The sequence below is a fragment of the Rousettus aegyptiacus genome, unplaced genomic scaffold, assembly GCF_014176215.1.
Source record: "Rousettus aegyptiacus isolate mRouAeg1 unplaced genomic scaffold, mRouAeg1.p scaffold_m13_p_5, whole genome shotgun sequence".
In the NCBI taxonomy this organism is placed as follows: domain Eukaryota; kingdom Metazoa; phylum Chordata; class Mammalia; order Chiroptera; family Pteropodidae; genus Rousettus; species Rousettus aegyptiacus.
The window spans coordinates 28161333-28182945 of NW_023416308.1; the positions used below are offsets into that span (position 1 = coordinate 28161333).

Sequence of the window (21613 nt, forward strand, 5' to 3'; positions counted from 1 at the left end):
TATAAAAAAAAGAAAGGAATAAAAGCATAATACGGCAAATAGTCATCAAATCATCAAGGCAGACAGCCAAAGAGGAAGAAGGTAACAAAAAACTAAAAATCAAACTAAAAACAACTAACGAAATGGTGCTAGTAAGTCCTGACTATCAATAATTATTTTAAATATGAATGGATTAAATTCCCCATTGAAAAAAGAGCAACTAAATGTATAAAAACCAAGATTCAGCTATAACTTGTCCAAAAGATATATATATATATATGTATATATATATATATATACATATATATAGCCTAAAAGTGAAAGGATAGGAAGAGATTTTTCATGTAAACGTAAACTAAAATATTGGAAGGCTGACTATACTTATATTAGATAAAGTAGACTTTCAGTTAAAAACTGCCACAACAGACGGACGAGGTCATGATATAAAGATAAAGGGTCAATTCATCAAGAAGATGTACAAATTGTAAATATTTATGCTCCCAATAGCAGACACCTAATTCATGAAGCAAATATTAACAGAAGTGAAAGAAGAAATAAAGAGCAACATGATAATGATGACAAACTTTAATATCCCACTTTCAACAATGGATAGATCATCCGGACATAAAATCGACAAGGAAACACTGGACTTGAACTAACTATAGATGAAAAGAATCTAACAGATGTATCGGAAAAGTCTAAGAGAGCTTGTAAGGGTTTAATGTTTAGTGCAAAATTGGATGTAATTAAGCATTTTGATCATGGTGAATAATGACATTGTGCATGCATTGAATTTTGGGCCAGGAACACTGAAAATTTTTTCCATAAAAGTTAATAGTAATTGCTTCTTTCCTTATGCCATTTTTGCTTATGAGAAGTTTCATAGGAATGTTCTACCTTTGGATAGCAACGGAAACCTGTACAATTTTTGTCAATCATGCGTCAATAAAGCTGAGGAAAAAAACATATGCACCAAGCAAAAGGGCTGCAAAATATATAAAGCAAACACTGACAGAAATGAAGGAACAAATAGACAGCTTTATAATAATAGGAGGAGATTTCAATACATTATTTTCACTAAGGATTAACACCTTTTCATGCTTATTGGCCAGCTGTCTATCTTCTTTAGAGAAATGTCAATTTAAGTTCTTTGCTCATTTGTGAATTTAGGTTTTTCTGTTGTTTTGAGTTGTAAAAGTTCTTTATGTAGTTCAGATATTAATCCTGTATCAGACATATGATTTGCAAATATTTTCTCTTATTTCATGGGTTGCCTTTCATTCTTAATAATGCCTTCTGATGTACAAAGGTTTTTAATTTCGATGAAGTCAAATTTATCCTTTTTATTCACCTTTGCTTTTGGTTTCACAAAGAAATCACTGCCAAATCTTATGTCACGAAGATTTTCTCATATATATCCCTCTAAGTTTTATAGTTTTCGTTACCACATTTAGATCTCAGATCTATTTTTAGTTCATTTTTACATTTGGTTTAAGGTAGGAGTCCAACATCATTCTTTTGCCTGTGGATATCCAGTTTTCCCAACACTACTTGTTGAAAATGCTGTTTTTTCCTTCATTAAATGGAGTTGGTAATCTCATTGCCAACAACGGGCCATAAACGTGAGGATTTACTTTGGGACTTTCTATTGCATTCATCCATACATCTTCTGTGCCAGTACCAAAAAGTTTTAATTACCTTAGCTTTGTGGTAAGCTTTGAAATTAAAAAGTGTGAGTTCTTCAACTCTGTTTTTCTTCAAGATTGTTTTGGCTATTTAAGGTCCCTGAGAATTCATATAAATTTTAAAAGTAAGTTTTTCTATTTCTGCAAAAAACAAACAAACAAACAAACAAAAAACGTGACTAGGATTTTGACAGGGTTGTACTAAAGACATAGATGACTTTGTACAGCACTGTCATCTTAACAATATTAAGTCTTCTAATCCATGAAACCTGAGATGTCTTTACATTCATTAGGACTTCTTTAAATTTTTCAGCAAAATGTTGCAACTTCTGAGTACAAGTCTTGCCTTCTTAAGTTTATTCCTAAGTATTTTATAGTTTCTGATGCTATTGTAAATGAAATCATTTTCTTAATTTCCTTTTTCAGATTGTTCCTTGTTAGTCTATAGAAACATAACTGATATGTGATTGTTAATTTTACATTCTGCTTTTCTGAATTATTTCTGAGTTTTCTTGTAAAATCTTTATGATTTTCTACATATAACATCATATCATTTGTGAACAGAGATAATTTTACTTCTTTCTTTCTAATCTGGATGCTTTTTATTTCTTTTTCTTGCCTCACTGCTCTGCCTAGGACTTCCAATACTATGTTGAATAGAAGTGGTAAAAACAGGCATTCTCACCTTTATCCTGATGTTAGAGGAAATGCTTTCAATTTTTTGCCACTGATAAAATTTTAGCTATTGGTTTTTCATGTTCAGTCTCTTAGTTTGTTGAGTGTTTTTATAATGAAAGGGTACTAAATTTGTCAAATGCTTTTTTGGTACCTACAGAGATGAGTATGTGTTGTTGTTTTTTTCATTCATCCTGTATTAGCTTGCTATTCCTCCCATCAAGGGGAAGACCTTTTCTCTCCTCCTTTTAAATTTATGCTATACTTATAACTGTTTGAACTAATAAAATGTGGAGAAAGCGATGTTCTCATACTTCTAAGACTGGCAATTAAAAGATCTAACAGCTTCTGCTTACTTAGTCTTAGAACCCTAAGCTGTCATGTCAAAGGTCTATAGTTACACTCTGGTGAAAGAGCACGTAGAAAAGCCCTGAAGGATGAAACACCATGTAGACAAAAAGACCACGTGGCGGATCAATAGAGCACCAAACATCCAGCTCCAGCTGCTATCGACACACGACCACAGCTGCACGAGAGAACTCGAAAGAGACCAACAGAGAACCGCTCATCTGAGTCAATCTAAGGAATCATGAAATAATAAAAAGGTTGTCATTTAAGGTCACTATGTTTTGAGGTGTCTGCTATATAAGAATGAAGAGAAATCTATTAATCAAAATAGTGTGACACTGGCAAAGGGATAGACCATGGATCAGAAAAGACAGCCAGATAACTGGCACATGTATCTGGACAATGTATATGACAGACTGGACCTTATAAACTACTGGGAAAAGATAACTTTAAAAAGTAGGTATCTAAACAATAATTCCAGGCAAATTAAACACCTAAGTGTAAAAATCAAAAATTTAAAACATAGAATAAGAGTTAGAGTAAGAATAAGAATAAGAATAAAAACATAGGAAAATGTCTTCATGCCCACAGGGCAGGGAAGAATTTCTTAGCTAAAACAAGAACAGGGCAAAATAAAAGACTGATAAAACAGACTACATCAAAATTTTAAAAGTCAGCACAAAAGAGATACCATAAGCCAAGTGAAAAGATGAGTTACAAACAGGAATGAAAATATTTGTAACACACATTTGACAGGTTTTTAACCATAATATATAAGGGGGAAAATGAGACAGGAGTATGCCTATACCAACATCTTGAAAGGTATCTGGAATTTAAGTAAGGATTATTAATTATTTGATGAATAACTAAATAAGCAAATATTATTTCACTGGAATATAATACTAATTTTAAAAATTGAATTCATTATCTTTTGTCACATATTCTCTTCTTCCTCTTTTATTCCCAAAGCAAATAAATAGCACAATCATTCACCCAGTTGACTAACCTAATCATCCTAGATTCCTTTACCGCTCCACCTCTCCACACATCCTTTCTTTTTATACTCTCAGTGTCAAGATCTAATCTTAACATTTGATTTCTTAATCTCCCCTGTCTCCCCAAACTTGCCTCTCACACCTGTCCCTTTTTTCCCTTCTCCGCTGTTATTTCCCTGGTTTTGAGCCTTATAGTATCTGGTTCTAGATGACAGCAGGCTAGATGATGACAGTAGTCTTTCAACTGGGCTCTCTCCACTTCCCTTACACACTGATCATGGTACTTTCTTCTTGAAATCCCTTAATATTTTCTTGATTTCTACTAAGAAAGTAATTTAAATGCAAAGTCCAAATACCTTGTATGAACTTTGAAGAATGGCACTTCTCCAAGTGATCTTCTAAACCATGTTTCCCCACAATCGGTCTAACTCATTCATCCCCTTCCCTTCCAAGGTACATTTGTCTATGCTAATTCTCCTTGTCTAAATGCTCTTCACTGCTATCTCTGCATATCTAAAATCTTTTCAATCTTCAATAAAGATTTCCTTGAATGCTAATGGATATAAACTGTCTTACCTCTGAATACCTACAAGCACTTTTACAAGTATAACATTTTTCTTATCTTATGGTTATTGGTATATTGCTTGCTTTCCCTGAGGAAAGAATCTCTTATCTATTTCATCAATGATACTCACACAAGTATCTAACATATACAAGGTATTCAATAAAACCATTCTGAATGAATTGTTTTTGGGTTTTAAGACATCCTATGCACAAGTTGGAACATCAGTATTTCATACAGTACCTGAATCATAGAGTGTACACTATGAACAATTAGGCTATACCAGTCTACAGAATAACATAAATATAATGATTTAAATTATGTTAATGATATCGCAATCCTTGGTCTATAAGAAATATAAAACAGCATTTCCAAGTCCCATACTTCTAGATTACTTACAAATCTATTTTTGGAGTTATTTTTCCTATATTGAATTCACTTTCCTATCACCATGGAAACCAATCTGCAATTAGTGTTGTGAGGATCTTTAAAAGTACAAGTCTATATAGAAAACCTTTAAATGTTCAGAAGTCCTTTCTCTACATGAAGAATGGAAATCAGTTGCATAAATCAGGGTAAAAATACATCATCCCACCCAAATAAAAAAAAAAAAAACATTCTTCAAAGCCTAATCAACAGATTGCAAACAGGGCATAGAGAGAGTTCTCTTCTTTTATTCATTTTTTATAGTTTTATTCCGGTTGCAATTTCACTGTGACTTTCCTCTGGAGTTTGTGAACAGTTTCTTTTACCTCTGTAGCCTGTAGTAGATGTAGAAACATGAAAAATAATTCATTTCACAACATTATGTGGTCCACACATATCCAACGTTAACATTCTAATATTTAACACTGAAAATACTATTTTAAAATTCCTGAGCTGAGAATGCCAAGTGGAAAAATAACTCTGTATTAGAGTTACACTGCAGATGACTAATAAGTGAAAGAAGTTCTAATTTCAGTATATAAGACAAAAATTGATAACAGACAAAACTGCACTTCAAATTTCTCTGGAAAAAGCTAGAGAACTACATGCACCTTAATAAGCTTAATAGTCTGTTTTTCCTTCCAGAATTGAAATAGAGCAGTGTTTCCTAAATTGGCTATCAGATTAAATAACTGGTTTGCGCACCTTCAGATACTAGAATAACCCTCAGCATAAAGAATATATAGGAAATGACATTAAATGACAACAGCAGAATCACATCTCCCATCTTATAGATGCTCACTCTAGAACATATACACTTGTCAAGAAACAAATGCTTCAGAAATATTTTCACATTTCTGTATGGTCAAAACTTTCTTAGCACAAAACTTTTTAGCACTATGTTAAAGAATGACTGAATAGCAATCCTAAAGATAGAGCCCTCCTGACAGAGAGAGAGACAGAGACAGAGACAGACAGCGTTAGTTAGTTAGTTAGTTAGTTAGTTAGTTAGTTAGTTAGTTAGTTAGTTAGTTTTCTCTCTCTCCAGAGCCATGTTTATATCACGGAGAGAAGGTCCCTCTTTCCACATCCAGAGAGGCAAATGGACAGAGTGCCAGCTATCTTATATAAGCTCCAAGTTTCATAATTTCAGAATTTGTCTCTTGTGGTACAAAACCCCACTATACACCTAAGGTATATCTGGTTCTCAGTGCAGAATTTGGGTATAGAGAACCAAAGCAGTTACTATACAAGCAAATAAAAGGTCTGATCTCTGATCTAGACTTCATGTTTCCGTTAGGGTGTAAATGTGGAGGGTAACTGTATAGCAAGGTGACTTATTAGCTTATGAGCCAAGTAACATCTCAGACCTTTGACAATTTCAGACTCAACAATGCTATTTTACAAGCATGTTCGGTCAAATTCCTAGAAGTAAATCCCTAGAAGCAAATTACATGTGTAATATGACTCCAAAATATATTTTTTTCAACATTCAACCATTTTAACACACTTAACTCTTGGACTGGGTCATCTCAAATAAGATACTTGGATGACAGCAGCACTAATAACTCACTAAGTAAACTTATTTCAAATCCTCCCCTCAAACAACGATGATTTCCTGGCATAAGAGGAGGTATACTACAGAATGTATGGAAAAGTAAGGCTTATATTTTATTTTGATTGGAGGAAAACTTAACTCTTTGGTAGGGGGTGAGAAAAGTAAAATTAACACAGCTTTTGTTTCAAATGGTTACACACATACTAACACATATTTATATATAAGGTATATTTAAACTAGAAAACTTAAATTAATCTTGAAACCGAAAGCAGAGTTAACAGGAAAGAGGAAATAACATTTTCACTGGTTTAATTCATTTTTATTAATGACTAAAAGTCTCACTGACAGGTACCAAAACTTGTTGCTGATAGATATTTCTGTAAACTTCAAAAAACTAGAGAAGTTAAGAAATTCACTTAAGATCATACAAGTTATACTGCACTATTTTGCATCATATTTTTTTAACCTTTAACCACATTAAAGATGTAGAATATGTCAAAACTATGGTTTACTCCTTCTTATTAAAAAGAGTTTTTCCTAGCACTACAAAAGAACATGGAGAATGGTTCTATGGCCTTGATTCAAACACAGACCCTACCACTTACCAGTTGTGATCTTAGGTAAGTTCTTAACCTCTTTTTACTTCAATTTCTTCATCTGAAACTGTTGTGAAGAGTCAACGAGACAACATACAAATAGTACTTAGTATAATATCTGGCTCACATAAGCCATTCGATAAATATTAGTTTGTGTTTATTATAATTCTTATTATTTCATTTAAAATGGAAAAGTCGGGGCGTTTTATTTTATATTAATATTCCTCAACATTTTCACACTTAGGTCAAACTTACAACTTCTTTCTACATTTCTCACTATCAAGGCAAGAGTGCATCTGATGGTGAAGCAACAGCAGTGCCTCCAAGGTCCATGCACAAAAACTTCAGTAACGAACACTCAACACACAGATATTAAATTCATACTTTTTCTATATCTCATTTCAACAAAAACCTGATCTCTTGCATTTAGGTTAATTTAACTTATTGATTTACATGAGATCAGCTAAAAGAAATATTATTAATTCACAGCTTCAGACAAGCAAATGATAATAGAAAATATAAACCACACAAATATTTTAGTATCCTACACACTAGATGGCGGTACCACATAAAGTATACAGGAAGAAATTAATGCCTCAAATGGATAAAACAATCAACTGATTATATCTGCATATTGCAAGAGACTGTTTTCTTTCTTACTGAAAAATATTTTTTGAAATGTGAATAAACCTTTGTTTTTGGTCACTGTAGATAATACAACAGGTACAAGTGTAATAAAGATAATAAATTTACGAAATTTAAAACTTATACGTTTGTTCAAAGCATTAACCGGGGGAAAATGTCTAAACCTAAATGCACTTATTAAAAAAAAAAAAACTGAAAATGAATAAAATTTCAAGAGTATAGAATTTTATTTATCTAAAGAAAAGATAATAAACATATATGGGTTTCCCTTGCTATTCAAAAGTAGACCATTCCTTTTGTAAGCTGAAAGAGCATAAAGCAAAAAAGAAACTACCATTAATTTATAAGAAAAATATTTGAATGTTTGCAGACCCAAAATTCAACACATGTAGAATGTCTTTATTTCGCTCACCACAATTGAACACTTAATAATTATGTCCAGTTTTACGCTAAGCCTAACATTCTTGTAAGCTCTCTTACACTTTTCTGATACCTTAACATCTTGCTAATGGATGCACAAAATCAACTGAGATAAAGCACAGATGCTCACAGACACAGTTCAAACCGGTGGGCAGCTTGATGCTGAGATGCTGAGCGTGGTTCCCAGGAAAGGAGTTTAGCAGGGCCAAACTCACTGCTCTGGGTTCTCACCGTCTATATAAAAACTAGTGCAAAACAAATGCTAAATGCTACTGTCACTTTCCATCTTTTTTCATTTAAAGTGAAAATCCCCTTTAGATTTCTTTCAGTTAACAAACATAAGTACCAATGTAGGCCTTTTATAAAAAGCCAAGTGGCGTAACAAAAAGTAGTGTTAAACAAGCTTTCAAAAAGCAAGGGGTATCTGTATGGCATGCTATTAATATTTGAGAAAGTTAATTTAAGATAAAGCTAGTTTTTGACCAGCAAGTAGGTACATATTTGTTATTCACAAGTCTTTTCCAGGAATAAAAGAACTAAACTTTGAATTCAAGACACAAATAAAATTATACAAAAAAAAATGTAGAATGGAAAGGAGGGAGGGATGTAAAACTGGAGAGAAAGAGGTAGAGAAGAAGGGAGGGATGTATTTTAGTATTCTGGGGATACTAAAATAGGTAGGGAAGAGGAGAAGGAAGGAAGGAATGAGGGAGGGAGGGAGGCTCAAATTGATCAATAGAACTATAAGCTGGTTTCTTAAAAAGACCAAATTTTAAAAATACCTGGTATACAAATTATCCCTATAAATTTTAAAAACTACATTAAATGAACAATTTTCTAAGAACATAGAAATGATAAAAGTGACCTAAGGAGACACTAAAGAAGCTTACTAGACCAATAATAAAATCCTAAATTGAAATGGTAATTCAAGATTAAGCCCTCTAATGGGAATCAGCCCCAAAAGGTGTTTAAAAATTTTTTTTTACTAAACCCTCAAAGAACAAGTCATTTCAACTTCCGCAAAGTATTCCAAGGAATTTAATTTTTAAAAATCAGTGAAGTCTCTCAAACTCAGGCTTTTGAACAAGGATAGTATGTGGTCAACATCACCAATGAACATAGACACAAAAGTTATAAAATCTTAATACAAGGGACCCAAAACAGCCAAATACTGAAAAAGAAGAACGAAATTGGAAAACTCACAATTCTCAATTTCAAAACGCATTACAAAGTTATAGTAATTAAAATAGTGCAGTACTGGCACAGAACATATTTAATTGAAAGGACTAGAGAACTGAGTGCCCAGAAATAAATTCATACATCTTATGGTCAACAGATTTTCAACAAGAGTGCCAGGTCCATTCAAGGGGGAAAGGACAGTCTTTCCAATCAGTGGTGCTGAAAAAACTGGATATCTATGTTCAAAAGAATGAATTTAGACCTCCTAATCACACTATATACAAACACTAACTCAAAATGGGTCAAAGACGCCAATGTAAATGCTAAAACCATAAAACTCTTAAAACTAACCATAGGAGTAAATCTTCATGATCTTGGGTTAAGCAATGATTTCTAAGATATAACAACAAAAACATAAGCAAACAAAGAAAAAAATAAATTAGACTTTATCAAATTAAAAACTTTTGTGCCTCAAAGGACACTATAAGAAAGTGAGAAGAACTCACAGATGTGAGAAAATATCTGTAAATTATATGGAATCTGGTATAAATGTAATATTTGGAATAATACAAAGAACTCTTACAACTCAACAACAAAAAGATAAACAACCCTATTAAAATATGGACTTGAATAGATATTTCTCCAAAGAAGATACATAAACGGACAACAAGCACATGTACATTTAGTCATACCCACTAGGATGGTTATATTCAAAGATATATATATCAAGAGGACTGAAAACATGTTTACACACCAAAAAAAAATCACACATGATTATTTATATTATTCTAAATAGTAAATAACCATGAACTGACAAACGGTTAACAATATGTGGTAATAATGAAATAATTATTCAGCTATAGAAAGGAATAAAGTACTGACCAATTCTACAACATGGGTGAGTCTTGAAAATATGGTAAGTAAAAGAAGCCAACAAAAAACACAACATAATGTACGATTACACTTATGTGAACTGTCCAGAATAGACAAATCCATAGAGACAGAAAGCAAATTATTATCAGATCCAAAATGCTAACTTTTATCCATATTAAATGCATATGCACACCTGTGTATCTATTTCCAGACTATCAGTCTATTGTCTGTCTAGTCATTTGCCAGGGCACAATTAAAAAGACAGAGAAATTCAAAGGAATAATAACTTTTTGGAAAAAAAACAAAAAGGGTATAATAAGTAATTAACACAAAGAGAAATACAAATGATCTACAAGCATAAAATAACATATAATTTCAATCATAACTAAAGAAATACAAATGAGCAGTAAGTAAAAAGATCAATAATGCGTATCTCATTGTCAGGAAAAAATACTATCATTAATCATTGCATAAAATAGCATATTTCAAAAACAAACTTAGCAACTATCAACATCTTCAATGTACATACCCTTTGAATGAATCATCTTACAGAATTTTATTTAATAAATATATTCACAGCAGTAAAACCTGAAATATATCCATCAATAGAGAAGTGATTAAATAAATTATGGTATATGATAAAACAAAATACTATGTAGCTGTGAAAAAGAATGAAGTAAATCCAAATTATTGAAATAAAAAATTACCCAAGATATACTTTCAAGTAAAAAAGCAATTTCCAAGGCAGTATGTACAGTAGAATTCTATCTATATTTTTAAAAGGTAAATAAATAGTATAGCTAAAGTTATATCTAAAGATACTACTATATATTTTATAAATACATATATAGAAAAATTCAAGACAGAACATAATGGGAATTTAACTTGCATTTGTATTTGTCATCCATACTTGATGTTTTATTATACATTTAAATATATACACATATTCAGAATATAAGGATTATATATATACCTTATCATACAAAAACAAAATTTAAATGGTAAAATTCCCAAAATATTAAAAAATCATTTTCAAAGCAATTTTCTCTTCTTCAAACATAAATTTATTCATCCACTCAACAGATATTTGATGAGTGATTTTTATTTGTCAGAAACTGTTTTAAATACTTAAGTAGAAAAAAACAGAATAAATATTAATAAAATATTCAGCATATCAGACGGTGGTGTTATAGAGAAAAATAAATTATAGGGGAGAGATGAGATATATTGATGACTAGGAGTTGCACTCTTATGTGGAGAAAGTATGCTCTCTCTGAGAATATAACATTTGAGTGAGTATTTAAAAAAGGAAAGGTAGCAAGTTATGTGAATATCCAAGAAGAGCTTTCCAAGTAGAGGAAACAGAACGTCCAATAGTCTTGAGGAAGGGGTCTGTATGCTGAAGGAATAGAAGAGGCAACTGTAGCCAGAGCACTATGTCTTAGGGGAGGAGAAGTCAGAGATGAGGTCAGAAGCTAAGGTTAGATCCTATAAATCTTTGTAGGAAATTTTAAGGGATTTGACTTACTTTGAAGAAGATGAGAAGTAATTGGAAGGTTTTTAAAAAATGACATGATCTGACTTACATTTGAAAAGAAGCATTTTGCTGTTGTGCCAGCTATATAACACTATTTAAACATGAACCCTAAAGTGACAATAGCTAACCTAAGGTGACGGCACAGACACAAGTAGATGTAAGTGGATGCTGGATTCATTTTAAAGATGGAGCCAAGAATGTTACTATGGACTGGATATGAAGAATAATAACAGAAAGAGAGAAGTCCAAGATGACTCCAAGGTTTTGGCTGATTTCAGGAACTGGAAAAACAGAGTTGCTATTTACCAAGATGGAGAAGACAGCAGGAAAAGCAGGTTTCAGAGGATAATGTTCTGGACATGCCAAACTTAAGAAGATTATGATTCATCTAAGTAAAGATGCAGAGAACTCAACTAGATACACAATGCTAAAACTCAAAGGAGAGTTCCATTAAAATTTCCTTTGTATGCTATTTGTACGTTATTACAATGAAATGTCCAGTTTGAACGAAAAGAAAAAAAAACACAAGGCATACAAAGAAATAAGAAAGTATGGCCCACTTGAAGGAAAATAAAATCAACAGAAACTCTCCCTAAAAAAGAAGTGATAGTGGATATACTTGAAAAAGACTTTAAAACAAGTGTTTTAATTATACCAAAAAACTAAAAGACAATGTGGAGAAGGTTAAGAAAATGATTTATGAACAAAATGAAAATATCAACAAAGAAACAGAAAACCTAAAAAGAAATTCTGTACTTGAAAGTACAACTACAATGAAAATTTCACAAGAGAGACCTAGGGGCAAATTTGAGCTGGCAGAAGAAAGAATTAACAAACTTGAAGGTATGACAATGGAAAGTACTAAGTGTGAAAAAGAGAAACAAAAAGAGTGAAGAAAGTGAATAGAGCCTAAGGGACCTATGGGACACCATGCTATATGCTTTATGGGAGTCTCAGAATGCAAACAAAGAGAAAAGGGGCAGAGAGAATGTTTAGCAAAATAATGGCTGAAATCATCTTCCCCCAAATAACTAAATACATGAATGTAAATATCCATGAAGCTCAACACCCAGGCTGAAGCTCAATATCCAAGATGAACTCAAAGAGACCCATTTCAGGAAATATAATAAGTAAATTTTCAAAAGGTAAATACAATGAGAGAATCTTAAAAGCAGCAACTAGTCACATACAATAGATCCTCAATAAGGTTCTCGAGAAATTTCATGTCAGAAACTTTGGAGGCCACAAGGTAGTGGGCTAATATATTTAAACTGCTAAAAGAATAAAATTGTCAACCAAGAATACCATATCCAGCAAAACCATCCTTCGAAAGTTAGATATAAATTAACACATGCCCAGATGAACAAAAATTGATGAAGTTCATTATCATTAGACCTATTCTGTAAGAAATGCTACAAGGAGTCCTGAAAGCTAAAATGAAAGGACACTTGACAATAACTAGGAACCACATGAAGAAACAAAGACCTCAGTAAAGGTAAATACATGGGCAATTATAAAAGCTAGTAATATTGTAACCGCTCTTTGTAATTCCATTTTTTTGTTTTCTGTAAGATTTAAGAGACATACTTTTTTTCAAATTATAAGTCTAAAAGCTAGTATTGTAACTTTTGTTTGTAACTCCACATTTTATTTTCTATATAACTTAAGAGACTAATGTATTTAAAATAATTATTAGTTTATGTTTTGGAGCATACAATATTTAAAGATGTAACTATATTACACCAACAACCAAAAGGATTGAAAGCAAACTATAAAGGGGCAGAGATTTTATTTGTTATTAAAGCTAAGTTGGTACAAATTCAAATTAGAATGTTTTAATTTTAGTATGTTAAATGTAATCCCCATGGTAACCAGATATAAAGCAGCTAAACAACATACACTAAAGGAAATGAGAAAGGAATTTAAACATTTAACTACAAAAAAAAAAAAAATCAACTAAAAGCAAAAGAGAGTAATACAGAAAATGGGGGATAAGAAATCTATAATACATGTGAAAAACAAAACAGCAAAATGACAGAAGTCCTTCCTTATCAGTAATTACTATAAATGAAATGAATGAAATTTTCCAATTGAAAGACAGAGATGGGCTGATCAGATCAAAAACATGTTACAACTATGTTATGTCTCATGGATAATAGCACATGAAATTATGCTCAACATCATTAATCATTGGGGAAATGAAAATCTCATTATACTCATTAGTTTGACAAAAACGTTTAAAGATATGTTGTGGGTATGTGTGTGTACAGTCACCAAGAACCTTGGCTCTAATAAGTGTTTGATTCCAAGGATCCAACGGTGGTATTTTGTGTATCTCTACTGCATATCATGCCATGAACTAGTCATGCTCTCCTTGCTACTGGAGTCATTAGTGTATTTAAATTTAATCAGGTTGTAGAACCAAAACTCAAGGGGTAGAAATGGGAGTGCCACCACTCAATATTACTCATATGACTCACTAGCGAAATTTTTCCTTCCTTTCCCCAGGACTGTATGCTCTCTTGGCCTAAAGGTCTCACTTCCAAAGAAAGAAAAGCTTCCACCCAAAGACAAAACAATGATTTCATTGAACTAGAAGTTACGACAGCTGCCGTGCCATTTGGGCTCTTTATGTCTCTCAATCAACAGGAAAAGGAAGAAGTTATTTATGGTGTTGGATGGTGTGACTGATTCCAACTATCAAGAAGAAACTGAACTTCTCCTTCAAAAGTTAGATATAGGTAAGAAAGAGTACACCTGAAATGCCTTGTGATTAAATGCAATGGAAAATTACAAGATGCCAATTCAAACAGGATTAATGGCCAAACCCAGAATGAAAATTTGGGTCACCCCATCAAGTAAAGAACCACAACCAGCTAAAGTTATTGTGGAGGGCAAAGAAAATATGTAATGAGTAGTGGAAGATGGCAGTTATAATACCATCTACAACCATAAGACCAATTACAGAAACTAGGATTCCAATCGCCACGAATATTTCATCGTTAATTTGTTATGAATGTGTTTGTATGTGTATAGCATATATCTTTGTTTTCTTCCCTCTCTTTTTTGTCTTATATAACATAAGATTTATATTATGGAAATTAAGTATTTTTAATTTTACATCATAGTTTAATTTAAATTATGGGATATCAAGAAGAGTAAAAACATCACCCGAGGACTTCGTATCCTCTTCTGGGAAAACAGTGTTTTTTTGAAAAATAGCTGATCACATCAGGCAGAAGTATGACCTCGTTGTCTTTCTTTAAAGGTTAAATATGGTTTAAGGGGTTGATAAAGGATAGACTGTGATATTTAATTTTATGTGTTAACTTTTGGTCAAATATGATTCCAAATGTTTCTGTGAAATAGTTTCCTGATGAGATGAACATTTAATTCAGTAGACTTTGAGTTAAGCAATCCGTAATGTAGGCAGGCCTCATACAATCAGTTGAATCGTAATAGAAAAAAAAAAAAAGATTGTCCTCCCCTGAAGAAGAGAAACTCTGCCAGCATACTGCCCTTGGACTCAAACTGCAACAACTTCTCCCTGGGTCTTTGCCCTACTCTGGACATTTTAGACTTACTATGTCTCCACAATCATAGGAGCCCATACCGTAAAACCAATCTCTTTCTCTCTCTCTCTCTCTCTCTGTTCTGTTTCACTGGAGAACTCTAATACAACTAGTTCAAATTTTAAAATAATAACATAAAAGGTTAAAATGCTGAAATACTGGAGCACCAATAATCCACACAACTAGAGGGGTGATGCTTTGCATAGGAGAAGGCTAACAGGACTCAGGCTCAGGTTAATATCTATCCTGTCTGGTTGTGTCATACTAATGGTTCAAAAATTTTAATATCACTCTTTTTCATACTATACATAAATATTAATTCCAGGTAACTTGAATTTTAGAGTCAAACTTATAAAACTTTTAAAAAAATATAGGACAATATCTTTATAACCTCATAACTTCAGAGGGAAGAACATGTTAAATATAGCAGAAAAACTATAAGCCAGAAGGTCTACACACACATACAACATAAAATACATAAAATAAAAATAAAATAAACAATGCCCATATATTAAAAGCAGCATAGAGCTAAAAAAAAAAAAAAAAAAAAAAAAAAGCCATGGGGTGGCTCCATAGTATAGTAACACACCTGCTTTACATGCAGAAGGTCCTAGGCTTATGCCCCAGGTGGAACCACGGACTATACCCCAGGTGCACCAGGCCCTGGGTGTGCCAGTCCCACCCCCACCTCGAGTGCGCCAGGATAGGGGGGCCAGGCCCAGGCCGCAAACACATGAAAAGAGATGCCCGGCCTTCAGAGATCCAGTTCTTAAGGGGAAATGGTGACATCTATAGTTAAGGGGTGGAAGTGGTGGGCAGGGGGAGGGATTATAGAGAGGGAAAAAAATGCCACAATGTGCGAAAAGGTGTTTTTCATTCACATATAAAACAATAAAGAACTAGGTGCCACATGAAAGGACTAACATCCAAAACATGTAAAGCATTCCCATGAATAAGAAAGCTACAAGCAAATCTATAAAACATGAACAAAAGACTTGATCTAGAGTTTTAAAAAATAGGAATATCAACTGCCCAATACCATTTGAAAAGATGCTCAACTGCATTAGAAATTAAGGGACTGCAAGTTAAAAATACAGTGAGAGAGAATTACATTCCCATCAGAATGGTAAAAATTAGTAAGTGTCAAACAACCAAGAGTTGGCAAAGATGTAGAACAACTCTCATTTACTGCTTTTGGGAGTATATACTTGTAAATCATTTCAAAAAGTAGTTTGGCTTTACTTGTAAAGTTAGACATAGGAGAACGCTATAACCCTGAGACTCTACTCACAGGTATATACTGTGAGAAATCTCTGCATATGTGCACCAGGATTTGCGTACAATGATTTTCACAGAGAGGCCGTTTAAAATAAGCAAAAACTGGCAACAATCCAAATTTCAAACAAACAAACAAAAAGATAAATTACTTGTGATATATGCATACTATGAATTAATATACAGCAGGGAACAAACTTAACAAACTCTTAACTACAAAAATCTCCAGGGATAAATTTTACAATGTTAAATGAAAGAAGCAAGAAAGAATACTTTGAATAATAAAACCTACCCAGGTTTAATATTTCAATCCATCCCCAGTACCCCCTGATACTTCTCGTCCTGCTTTTTTACCACAGCACTGAGCTTCTTGGCCAGCCTCTATGCTCTCTCAGAATGGGTATTTGGTTTTTGTTATTATTGTTCACTAATGTAGGCAAAGCACATAAAACAGTGTTGGCACCTAGTGCTTGCTCAGTAAATATTTGAATGAGATGAAAGAATGAGAGTAATTCCAATTCTATAAAGCTCTAACACAGGCAAACCTAAACATCATGTTAAGTAGGAATACACAGAGGTAGTAAAACTATAAAAAGATACAAGGTAATGAATATTACAAAAGTCATGGTTATAAGTAAGCTCTGGGGTAGGGAAGGCAAATACAACATAGGAAGGACAAAGGAAATTTTTTTCTCTTAACCTGGGCTTTCAAATGTGAGTGCACACCTGCGTGCACACACACACGATATACTTCACAATAAGAAAGAACATTTTTTAAAAATTCCATTAGCACTCCTACCCCTAAACCTTACTCTGCTTCACCCAGACTGTGATTTATCTATGACTTCTACAACCTAACACAAGAGTCCAGGTAATAACTAGAATAGTTCATGCTAATAAAACAGTGGCAAAGTCTGTCTAGAAATCTGATCGAAATTCTGAGATTTACATTGATTCTATTATACAACTGAAATATAAGTCATCAGAAATCAAGTATTAATAAATATAAGAGAATAAATGTTTTCACATCAACCAGTAAAAAACCAATAGAAAAACTATTACATGTCGAAAGTCAGATATATGGATATAGATGTAGAGATAAAGAGATACAGGTATAGAGATAGAGATAGAGATAGAGATAGAGATAGAGATAGAGATAGATAGAGATAGAGATAGAGCTTAATTCAGTATGAAGGAAGTATTTCAAACACACCTGTATGCTGCCAAACTCAACGTTCTCATAATGGAAATGTGCACATTCAGCCATCTTCGGAAAGTGACCTTTAGTGAAAGGTAACCTGAAGTACATGAAATAAATAAGTGAGATACAAGACACTAAAATAATCTAAATTACTAAGCCTAAGGAGAAAATAAAATGGGTTTAGGAGCTCATGCAAGCAAAACTATTTAATAAGCACATGCGCATGAGCACACATATACCCACACAAACCTTTTCAGAGATACACTGAATCAAATGAAAATTACATTTAGTGCGCAGGTCAAAACCAAAAAAATATTAAAATAAAATTAAAAAGCATCATTATACTCTCCTAATCATGACCCAAGTCAATGCCCACAGTAAAACTATGCTTTCAGTAAATGTTATGGAAACTGAGAACAGCCAGCTTCTAACCAGAAGCAGCATTCCCACCACAAAATATAAAGCCAGGTTTTACCTGTGAATGTTGTCGCAGCCCATCAGTCCTGGATTGGTGGGTCTGGATGCAGAATGGACATTTTTATCCTTGTCTTTTCTCTACTTACAATAAAAATATAGCTATCTAACCCTCTGCCAAGTGAAAAGATGATTCTTCTGTTTAAAACCGAAATAGATACCTTAAGATATTTATTTTACTTAAATCAATGACTGGGATCCATTTAAGGCCCTCTCGAAGGTAACGCTTAGATACAGTAATCTCATAACTCAAATGACAAACTTGATTTTTCTAAATGAATGGGAACATGTTATTAAAGGTACCAAAAGGGCATACTTGAGTTGTTCCTGTTGGACAAATGTAACCTCACAGATAACAATAGCATAAAGTCGTTGCAAGAAAAAAATTAAAGTATATTTTTAGACCAGTAGATAATCATCAGACCTTTTTCACTAATTGTTGCGTCACAATTTAAAGCTTAACAGTATAATTTAATGTATGGATAGTAAGAGCTTACTTAGTAGGAAATATAAATAAAAGTTGTCCAAGAACTAAAGAACTGATTTCCACTTATGGGAATTCATTTAAAACTCACTGTAAAATTATACTTACTTTTTCACATGCTTAACCTTCATACTGGCTGTAGTGCTACTTGTCTTCAGATTGAGGTCTCCAGGAATCTCAGGAACATCTGCTCCTCTAGCCTTAAAAACAATAAAGACAAAAGATTTTATGACTATTCCATTAGTATGAATACATTTTAAAAAGCAGATTATAGTTAATTTTAATGGTTCTACTCATTTGGTACCAATAGCAATATATAATGATTTAATAATCTCTTCTTATAATTACAATTTACTTGAGTTCTAATTATTAAAAGTAACAGAAAAATGTTCCAATTTAAATATTTAACTTTACTGTGTGAGGAAAAATTTGTTACAAGAACTTTCATGCTCTTATGCTCAAATTTCAAAATTAGCTATTTTGTGTCTCAGCACAAGCTTAAACCTCCTCAGAAAGTTGGCAGAATAAAATAACCTTGGTTACAATGATTAATAAAAAGTAAAATGGTAAAATGAGCATAATTAGGACATCACAACATGCATTTTGCACACCAAAACTTGAAAATGATATCTATGTAACACTTCCAAACTTAATTCCTTTATCTGCCAGAGTTTTCATAGTAGTGATTTTTTTTTAACTTCAGTGACAAATTCAGCTGCATCACTTTAAAAACAGAAGCTGAAAATCAAGTTTCTTCACACTCTGAACAAAATAAACAGCAAATAAAAATATCTATCTGATGCTACATTATCTATGATTTGTAACATAAAAAACTTTATTATAGCCAATGACACATGATGCAATAAAAGAGAATAATATGGAATAAGCAGTTAAATTGAGTTAAGAAGAGATTCACAAAAAAGATGTGGAAACACATACAGTGGAATACTTTTCAGCCATAAAAAAATAATGAAATTTTGCCAATTTGTGACAACATAGTTGGACCTTGAGCACATAATACTAAGTGAAATGAGTCCAAAAAAAAATAAGACAAAAATCGCATGATCTCATTATATGTGGCCCCTAAAAAGACAAAACAAAAAACCAAGCTTACAGATACAGAGAAGAGATTGGTGGGTGACAACAGTGGGAGGCTGGGGAGTGAGCAAAAAGAGTGAAGGAGGTCAAAATGTACAAATTGCCTGTTATAAAATTAGTCACGGGGATGTAATGTACAGTGTGGTGACTATACTTAACAGTACTGTATTTTATATCTGAAAGTTGCCAAGAGAGCAGATCTTAAAAGTTCTTATGACAAGAAAAAAATTTTGTAACTACATATATAACGACGAATGTTAAATAGACTTACTGTGGTGATCACTTTGCAATGCATACAAATAGCAAAAGATTGTGCTATGCACCTGAAACTAATATAATGCTATTTAAAAAAGGAGCTTCACAACATCGACTGGATTTTTAAAAACGTTTTCATATAAAAAAAATAGCAGACAGTTTGGATAAATGTTAAAAACCATGACTTTTCAAAGATATGAGGTAACATATAAGAATTAACCCAAATTCTTCTATTGAGGTTTTTGTCCTTAAAATACCTTGCTATAGATAATAACAGCTAAACTTGCTAAGCTTAACTGTTAATAAGGGGGGATATTTCATGATCAATCATTACTAGAATTCTGTTTATTCTTTCTTGGAGGTCCTCCATAGGGGAAAAAATTTACTATATCTTTCAGTAATGAAATAGAACTCATTCTTTTTTACAATTACCATATGGATCCATTGGATCTTTTTATAAATCCAGGCAGGATTTTGGTCTTATTCTTCCTGTATCTTAAAACAGAGTTATTTTATAATCCTAGGTGGTATTTTATCAGTATTCAGCATAATTCATCAATTATTCCGTATCATGCTAAAAAAAAAAGAATAAAATAAAAAAAATAATTTTAAAAAAGAAACATGGGAGAATCACCTAGAACAACGTTGCCAAACATTTCTTAAAGGGTTATGGACTTGTGGACCACACAGTCTCTGCCACACTCAACTCTGTCATTACAGCACAGAAGCAGCCATTCCTAAATGATTAAACATCACCATGTTTCAGTAAAACTTTATTTTCAAAAATAGGTAGCCAGTAAGTTAAAGAAGTTTGTCGACCTCTGACCTACAATATTGATGCAATAAGTGAAAGAAATCATCATCCAGTTTTTATGCTGTGTTGCCCAAATTGTTGCATCATCTTTCAAGAAGGTACTCAAAAGGCTTAAAGATACCATCTTTGTAGTTGGTATTTCGCTTTCACTGAATAACTATTTGAGAATTCCATATTTTTCATTTTCCATCCATAACAGGAAGGGAAAAAACTGACAAAGAAAGATACTTTACAATATTTAGACACATCAAAGGATGAGTACAAAGAGACAGCAGCACTCAAACTATGGCAGTCAAATTGATCATGTAAACGACAACTCAGATGGATGATAATATCCTAGAGAAATACTATATAAATTAAGAATTATGAGCAAACAACATATTTCTAAGAAAAATAAATATGTGGCAGTTTCTTCCAGTTAATCATTGAACTGAAAGAACTTTATCATGCACTATTTTGTAACAATCTGGATTACTTTGTTTTGCTAAAAAAATGTGAAGACATTCTTTATCTTTTTTTATTATTTATTATTATTTATGCCTACAGCACCTGGTCTTCCTAGGTGGTCTTCTACCTAAGTACTAACCAGGCCCGACGCTGCTTAGTTTCCAAGGCTTAGTTTCAGGCTTGTTCAGGGTGGCATGACCGTGGCTCCACTGGGGCATGAACCCAAGACCTTCCGCGTGTAAAGAAAACGTGCTAACCACTACCCTATGGAACCACGTCCTGAAGATATTCTTTAATGTTTTATGTTTGTGCATCAAAATTTACATGAAGATTACAAAACTGACATAAAGAGATTCGTTGTGATTAAATTCTTATTAAAATTTCTAATAAAGTGGTTTTTCACTATTCTGTAAATGATTCATAAATTGACTTTAAAAAAAAGTAAGAAAGGGTACACTGGACCCAGTGGGTAAAGGGTAATGACTTTATTTGGTAGTCTTTTGAAAACAAGCTCT

At 32.7% G+C, this 21613-nt stretch overlaps 1 protein-coding gene across 9 annotated transcripts in view; it reads right to left on the reverse strand.

The window, feature by feature from the left end:
* The window catches only part of ARHGAP32 (Rho GTPase activating protein 32), a 272991-nt gene that overhangs the window by 119060 nt on the left and 132318 nt on the right, over window positions 1-21613 (reverse strand). For 5 of the 9 annotated variants that reach the window (XM_036221400.1, XM_036221392.1, XM_036221397.1 and 2 more), the window contains 3 exons: window positions 18593-18684; window positions 18002-18043; window positions 17539-17623 (listed from right to left, as the gene is read on the reverse strand). In XM_036221400.1, coding sequence (XP_036077293.1) covers window positions 17539-17623; window positions 18002-18043; window positions 18593-18684 — 219 coding nt within the window. Of the gene's footprint in view, window positions 1-17538; window positions 17624-18001; window positions 18044-18592; window positions 18685-20269; window positions 20945-21613 lie in introns of those variants that run through there. The other 4 variants (XM_036221401.1, XM_036221394.1, XM_036221398.1 and 1 more) reach the window with 2 other exon arrangements.